The sequence below is a fragment of the Zea mays genome, chromosome 7, assembly GCF_902167145.1.
Source record: "Zea mays cultivar B73 chromosome 7, Zm-B73-REFERENCE-NAM-5.0, whole genome shotgun sequence".
NCBI lineage: Eukaryota > Viridiplantae > Streptophyta > Magnoliopsida > Poales > Poaceae > Zea > Zea mays.
Window position 1 is genome coordinate 176,690,294 of NC_050102.1, and position 7,840 is coordinate 176,698,133.

The following is a 7,840-nucleotide window of genomic DNA, read 5'->3' on the forward strand; positions in this document are numbered from 1 at the left end:
CAACCACCTGGCGTGGCCAAGCAAGTAACCCGACTAGTCCAGTCTGCTAGCATGAGCATACGTGACGTTCACACATGGCCTAAAGTTTCCGAATTCCGATAAAAAAACAATGCAACTGAACCCACGCTGCTTCTGCGAAGCCTGACGCCTGATCAACACCTAGCATATTCGCCGTGGGCCGGATCAGCTCAATATATTAATTACGCGGGATGATAATTGGCACACACGACGCACGTACTCCCTCCACGAGTTAATCCAGCATGAGCTCCAAATAGTTTAGGAGACGAATTGTTAAGTCTGGTATCCCCTATGAGCGAGATTTGTTCTAGTCAAACTTTCTCAAATCTGATTAGGTTTAGAGAAAATTTAGCAATGTTCATATATTTAAATAAGTTTATTGTAAAAATAGATTTAAGTGTCAATACTAATTATGCACTGTGAACATTAATATTTTTTTTATATACCTTATCAAAGCTAAAAGCATTTGACTCTTTGGAAAGAGAGAAGGACGATTCTTTTAGAACGACGCGAGTAGTTATGTTATTTAATGCTTTTGCATATAGTATATATTATGTGTAGATAGGAACGTCATGTTGGCATTTCGTCATGTTCTTGCATTGTTTACGTTATATATATACGGAGTAGCGCGCGGCAGTATATAAGCATTAGCTGGTGGGATCGATCGCTGCAGAGTTGTTGATTGCAGGGAAACCGCCAATTGGCAAGGATGATGAAGCTTGCGATCGCCTTCGTCGTGCTGCTCTCTTCTTTCCTCGCCGACTCGTCCACCGCGGAGGAGTTCGATTTCTTCTACCTTGTCCAACAGGTGCTGCGGCATGTCGTCGTGACCGGAGCGGAGATCGACCGACCGATCGGCCAGCCTCTCCTCTGACCAATTTAACCCAGCGACGACGACGCACGAATCTAATCTAACTCTAACGGTGTGTTCTGTTCCTTGTCGATCGATGCATGCATGCAGTGGCCGGGCTCGTTCTGCGACACGCGGCAGGGTTGCTGCTTCCCGGACGGCGCGGGCAAGCCGGCGGCGGCGTTCGGCATCCACGGGCTGTGGCCCAACTACGCCAAGTGCCGCGGCCGCCACCACCGCGAGGGCGGCGGCCTCGCCCGCGCGGTGCTCGGCGCCGGCGACGCCTTCCTCGCCGCCGTGGGGCGGCGGGGCAAGTGCTGGCCGGAGTACTGCGGCGGCGGCGGCGGCGGCCACCAGCTGAGCCCCTGGGACATCCGGGACCTGGTGGCGTCGCTGGGCCGGAGCTGGCCGACGCTGTCGTGCAAGAACCGGCGCAGCTTCGAGTTCTGGAGCTACGAGTGGAAGAAGCACGGCACCTGCTCCAACCTGGACCCGCACGACTACTTCGCGCGCGCGCTGCAGCTCAGGGCGCGGCACGACCTCGCGGCGGTCCTCGCGGACGCCGGGATCGTGCCGTCCGACACCGACACGTACCCGGTGGACCGCGTCAGGGACGCCATCGCGCAGGGGACCGGCTTCGCGGCCAACCTCGAGTGCAACCGCGACGCGGACGGCGAGGCGCAGCTGTTCCAGGTGTACCAGTGCGTGGACCGCGAGGCCAAGGACCTCATCGACTGCCCGCTCCCCATGCCCACCAAGTGCACCGATCGGGTCAAGTTGCCCGTCTTCTGATTCCGAGCTTCTGGCTGTCGTTTGCAATTGTAAAAACGGGCCGGGTGCAGATCGATCGATACGACGATACATGCATGTTTGCGTATGTGATTTCGAAAGCGGATTTGAATAAATGTGTGTTTACCTTTTATTTGCGTATGGAGATCTGTTTGTGTTCATAGTCATCAGCGATGTCCGGTACAAAGCTAGCTTAGTGGCGGCAGTGTGTATTCTCTTTTAATTTGTGGATTTATAGTTGACCTTTTACCCTAAAACGTCATCTTCTGTGGATCTTATTATCGTGCCAACATCCATCACGACTCAACAAACAAATTATAGAACTACTACTATCTCTATTTGAGTTCCTAGCTAATCGTAGGCAGCTTGCTATCTAGTCTTGTTTTAGCTTCTCTAGCCAGCTAGCTTCTCATGAAGGAAAAAGTCAAACAATAATGTTCATTATATATTGCTGCTTACGATCGAGAGCTTCTCGTGCATTGAAAGGGGGGGGGGGGGGGATCGATTGGACAACTATTATACGTTAAACACCTCTTCTGATGACCCAAAGGGACCAAATTAGCATATGACAGAGCTGACTTACGAGACACCCGATCAAAAATCGAATGCCGCTGCTTCAAACCTGCGGGAGCACGAACAGACCTCTTCTGATGACCCAAAGGGACCAAATTTGCATCTGACAGAGCTGGCACACGGGACATAGAAGCCAACGGAGCCGCGGAAGAACGGCGATGAGAGACAAGTGTCCAGGATTTGGATTCTTCCTCTGAATAACGCTGCCACTCAATGAACCAATTAGGACCGCCAGAATTCCAAAGGTGCAGATACGCCTTGAATACGGAGTAGGAATAGGAACGTAAATGATAAACCACAAAACCAACAACCTTGCAAGAGATCGAAAAACGAAAGACTCGATCCGCAAGCTGTGAAACCCTGAATAAGCCAGCCTCGCCACCAACGAACGATTGAAGAAGAAGACCCACAGATTCTGGGCACAAACGCATGGAGCATCTCTGCCAAAGGAGACGACCAAAAAGAACTCGTGACGATCAAATTTACCCGAGATGAGGTTGGTCGGACGGTTAAACTTGTTGAAAATCCAATCCTGAAAGCGGAGACCGTCGGAGAAGACCAAGGATGAGGCACACGAGCCCGCTAGAGGGCCCCCCGTGGCCACGAGGAAGGGGTGGGGCGCTTTCAGTAATTTCTGATGGGAGACTTTGGTATATAGCTCAGGTATCTTCTGTGCATCATGCATGTGTATAATACTTCTCAGTGTCCACTGTGGGTTTTTTTAAATTTTTTTATTATGGCATTAAATTTGTAATCTTGATTGGAAATTTATAGTATATATTACCTTATATTTTCTATGTTCTAAATTATAACGCGTGTTGGGTTTTTAGATACATAGCTTTTGATATATGCACTATATGTAGATACGTGATAAAAAAAAAAGAATATAGATAGAAATACCAAAAGCATCTTATAATTTAAAACTGAGAAAGTACTTATGTATTCGTAATTGATTCCTAATTTCGTATGATAGCTTTAGGCGTATTTGAATGTACTAGAACTAATAGTTAGTGGCTAAAATTAGTTGGAACATCCAAATACTCTAGCTAATAGTTCAGCTATTAGCTATTTTTGGTAAAGTAGTTAATAGTTAGCTAGTCATTTGTTAGCTAGCTAATCAAACTAATAATTTTTAGCTAACTAACTATTAGTTCTAGTGCATTCAAACACCCCTTTAGACCGCTAGCCTATTACAATCTCAGTGCACAGGATTGAATAAAAACACGGAACGAAGAGACAAAACGGTAAAAAAAATGGAAGAACTAACGGAAGACAACGATTAATATGCAAGCAAGTACTAGAGCAAGCGTGTATACAGTTTGTTTTAATTCGTTAGATCTGTATCCAACGGTAGATACAGTTGCGGTTTGTTAGGGAGTTTTTTTATAAAACTATAACAGGTGGTAGTGGAAGGGTTTAAGTGCTACATATGACATGTTGTTATATCTAAATCTAACAAACTAAAATGTCTGTTTGTGTGGTTGTACTTGTTACCTGTTTGCATATTAGTCGTTGTCAACATCAAATAGGAACAAATATACTACTCTTCCTTCTTGTTTTCGTTCCATGCATGTGCCCGCTGGTACTGAGATCCATGGTACGTATCTTCGCCTACCTACCGTGGCGTGGCCACTCAATCGAGCCAATCCAGTAAACGTGACTGGACACGATGTCCATATGCTACCTAGGGTTGCCGATCCTGAGAAAACAATGCAAACGACCCCGTAACTGATTGGATCAGAGCATCGACCAGACCTGCCCGTTAGTTTGACCGTTTATTTCCTATTGCATATACTCCTATATGATGAACTGATAATGATTCATCCATGTATGTATACACGTTGGTCCCATGTAGCCTGATCAAACGAATATTCGATCGCCTTGGACACCCGATCCATACCAGCTGTCGGTCGTCGTCCATCGGCATGGGCTGGCCTCGCCCTCGCCGACGACGTCGGCCTGTGCTACTCCTGATCAAGTGAAAGAGGTGAGGAAGGAAATGTTTCACGTCTGTTTCATTCATGGTCATCATCGTCATCATCATTTTGAGGAAACTGCGGTATTTTTCATCACAGAAGATCACAAAATGAATTACTCTGTAGGTTACTGTTTCAGCTCATGGGCCTTTTGCGGGACGTCGGCCGCTACATGATCCATGTATTTTTGGTGGGCCGCCAGCTGCAGCAGCCCCAGCAGTCAGTTTCAGTTCAACGCTGCCTCCTGGTGCTGCTGCACGTACGCGACGCCCTTGTCGATGCTGGCCTTGAGCGTGGGCTTGAGGGCCTCCAGCGCGCGCGCCTCGTAGTCGGTGAGCGCCCTGAGCTCGGAGCCCATCACCTCCTCCACGCCGTCCCTCCCGAGCCTCACCCTGCACGCGAAGAACGGGAGCTCCGGCACCACCTGCGACTGCACGTACGCGCACTCGTACACGTCGCCGTGGCCGTCGAGGCCGCGCAGGGACGCCTCGAGGAACCGCGCGGCGGCGTACGCCATCGACAGCGTGGCGGACCCGCCGGCGCCGGCGTCGCGGACCCTGGCCGTGAGCTCCTCCACCTCATCGTCCGTGAACGCCGCCTTGGGCCGCGCCTTGGACAGCAGCGGCAGGATGGTGGCCGCCGCGTGGCCGCCCACCACCGGCACGTCCACGTCCGCCAGCGGCAGGCCCTTCCGCGCCGCCACGAACGCGTTGGCGCGGACCACGTCCAGCGCCGTCACGCCCAACAGCCTCCGCGGGTCGTACGCGCCCTTGTGCTTCAGCACCTCGGCGGCGACCGGCACCGTCGAGTCCACCGGGTCGCTGATCACGTGCACCAGCGCGCCCGGCGGCGCGTGGTCCGCCACCGCCGCCACGAGCTCCCGCACCACGCCCGCGTTGGCGCCGAACCGGTCGTCCTCCCGCGTCATGCCGGGCTTCCGCGGCACGCCGGCGGCGACCACCACGACGTCCGCGCCCGACAGGCACCCCGCGAGCTCGTCTTCGCCCGTGAAGCCGGAGACCCGCGCCGGGGTGTTGCAGTGGCTCAGGTCGGCGGCCACGCCCTCCACGTCGGCGGCGATGTCGTACAGGTGCAGCGCCGAGACGAGCGGGGACATCTTGGCCAGCAGGGACAGCGGCTGCCCGACCCCTCCCGCCGCGCCAAGGATGGCCACCTTGTAGCCGCCGCCGGCCTGCGCGACGATGACCCGGCACGCGGCTCGGGGTCTTGGCACTCTTGGTCTCAGCGTGAAAGAGTGGCAGTGGGAGCTGGAGTTACTGAACTGCCGTGCGTTGAAGTTGAAGGTACTGGCACAGTGCCGGGGCCGCTTTTCGCGAGGAACTGAACTGAGGGACACGGTCGCGATTGCCGCCGCCGCCATCTGTTATGATTTTCTCTCTTTATCTTTGAAGATATATCAGGATCTGCGTGACAAAAAAATGTAAAAAAAAATGCACGAGTATCCAGCTGTTAAGTAGTGCCAGAGACTGAAAGAAAGTGGGACTATTTGGGTCGTGGCAAACTGTGTCATACTTTGTCTAATGTTAGTCGTTTGAATTAAAGAACTAACTTTAGATAAAAAAATTAGGTAAATATGACAAGTTAGACAGCGAACCAAACAGACCCGAATGCTCGTATGTTTTGTTATGCGGCGAGGCCCAGTGGTAAATCCATTTAGCCCACCAAAATTGAATCGTGATGCCCGATTCGGATTCGGCCCGCATGCCACACGCTGCGGACCGAACACCGCATGCAGGAGCGCCCACGCCCGAGACGGCAGGCGCAATGCTAGTTGTCGGCAGGCGGCGATCCATCCGAAACTTTTCATCGTCGGAAATCCACCGGCTCCTCCCTCTCCAATCACGGCTTCATCATTTCTCACCCAACATGGGACGATCGATCGAGCTCTCGAGATCTGCCGGCTATCCGCACCACCACCGCCCGCGCTCCCCCACACCCAAAAGGCCAAAAGCATGTACGTATACGGGAAATAGACTAGTAGAGAGATGCAGGGAGTGGCGAGGCGAGGAGTCACCTGACGGGCCGGGAGACCACCAGCGGTGCAGGATCCAGCCTGTGGTGGCTCGCAGCGGCCGGCGGGCGGCGGCTGCCCGTGGCCGTGCCGCCGTGGGCCTTTGGCGCGCGGGAGGGAGAAGGCCACCCACACAGACACAGCACAGCCGAGTTTGAGTCTCGGTAGCTAGAGCGGGAAGCCTACCTCACCACCTGAGCCAAAAGCTGGAGAGGGAGGATGGTGTGCATTGCATGCATGTGGCTGTGGATTTTTCGGGTCCTATTTCCTTCCTTTCCTGACAGCAAAGGGGGAAAAAAAAGATGTGTGCGGGGTGCTCAACGTCTCATGAATCTCCCAACGCTAGGACTCCGAACCGCACGAATCTTGAAGTGGTTTGTTCAGTGGAATTGTATTCTTTTCTCCCTCAAGTTTTCTTCCGGATCAACGTTTTTTTTTTGAACGAGTCCCATGATTTGAAAGAGCGACGACCGTTTCCACGGCGGGCAACACGGCAGCATCATACTAGCTGTATTCTTAAATATTTATCATCATCCATCATCAATTTATTTTTAACTAAAACAATATAAATAAAAAACAATGAAGAGGATATCATTTAATTTTATTGGTCCAATACATACAAACAAAACATGCCAACGCTATTTATCACCCATGGACAGATGATCACAATGACATTTGACACAAAACTGGCAAAGATCGGACTTAAAGACCAAAAGCAAAGCCGTCGAGCTTACATCGAGGCGAGTCTCGATCAGAGAATATGCCTTAATCATACGCTCCTCCTGCGAGTCGTCCATCATGGAGAAGAGCTTGGGTAGTGTTTGGTTGAGGAGCCAAGTAGAACGGAGTCGTTTCATCCCTAATTCTAGGAACGGAGCCGCTCTGTTCTGTGTTTGGTAAGCTGGAACGGAACGGCTCTGTTTTTTTGTTTGGTTGCAGAGTGAACTGGAACAGAATGACTTTGTTTTTTGTTTGGTTGCAGAGGGAGGCGCGCGAGCTGCTGCGCATGGAAGGGAGGGCGAGCTGTGCGAGCGGGCTGGGAACGGAGCGGCTCCGTCCCATTGATTTTTTGGAGTGGGATGGTTCTGGATCTTAGGAGAATATTCCCAAATTGGAGTCACTCCGTTCTTGTTACTTTGTAACCAAACAACAACAAAACTGGGACAGAACGGCTCCGTTCTACTTGGCTCTTCAACCAAACACTACCCAACGAAGAAGTGGCCCTCAACCTCAGGCATCAAAATGATTTTGTCTGTGGACCGAGAAGGGTCAGTTCTCTCTCCATATGCCTAGAATATTTGGCTTTCTCAGGGGGGATACAATTCATGGCCACGTGGACAACATTGAGGCCAAGGTCCTTCAATTCTTGGATTCATATCATGACACTTAACACAACAACAATATGACAGGGGCGAAGCTGCCTTAAGGCACAAGGTCGCCGGACCCAATGGAATTTGTCAAATTCAGTGTAAAATACTGTTTAATATTGTTTATTCATGTATTTGACCTCAATAATTGATGGAGCCGACCCCAGTGGTTCCATTTTCTAGCTTTGCCTCTACAATATGGGTGTGTGCTAGGTCACTCATCCGCTCTAAACGA

The 7,840-nt window shown here is 51.3% G+C and overlaps 2 protein-coding genes across 2 annotated transcripts; one reads left to right on the forward strand and one right to left on the reverse strand.

Annotated features, from left to right (window-relative positions):
• The first annotated feature begins 598 nt into the window (after window positions 1-598).
• LOC100284932 (ribonuclease 1) lies at window positions 599-1,788 on the forward strand. Its single transcript, NM_001372150.1, has 2 exons — window positions 599-826; window positions 980-1,788. Exons 1-2 carry the CDS (start codon window positions 728-730, stop codon window positions 1,658-1,660), a joined length of 780 nt encoding a protein of 259 aa, NP_001359079.1. The 5' UTR covers window positions 599-727; the 3' UTR covers window positions 1,661-1,788.
• Window positions 1,789-4,289: 2,501 nt separating this feature from the next.
• Window positions 4,290-6,414, reverse strand: LOC107305678 (Malate dehydrogenase chloroplastic). The gene is made up of 2 exons (NM_001320799.1): window positions 6,242-6,414; window positions 4,290-5,630 (listed from the first exon to the last, which is right to left on the reverse strand). Exon 2 carries the CDS (start codon window positions 5,585-5,587, stop codon window positions 4,433-4,435), a length of 1,155 nt encoding a protein of 384 aa, NP_001307728.1. The 5' UTR covers window positions 5,588-5,630; window positions 6,242-6,414; the 3' UTR covers window positions 4,290-4,432.
• Window positions 6,415-7,840: the final 1,426 nt, after the last annotated feature.

What these genes read in the sequence shown, in the direction of transcription:
- LOC100284932 (NM_001372150.1), top strand. Translation starts at nt 728, where the DNA reads ATGATGAAGCTTGCGATCGCCTTCGTCGTGCTGCTCTCTTCTTTCCTC. An exon ending in TCTTCTACCTTGTCCAACAG is followed by an intron (nt 827 to 979) that starts GTGCTGCGGCAT and finishes GCATGCATGCAG; the next exon opens with TGGCCGGGCTCGTTCTGCGA.
- LOC107305678 (NM_001320799.1), bottom strand. Translation starts at nt 5,587, where the DNA reads ATGGCGGCGGCGGCAATCGCGACCGTGTCCCTCAGTTCAGTTCCTCGC.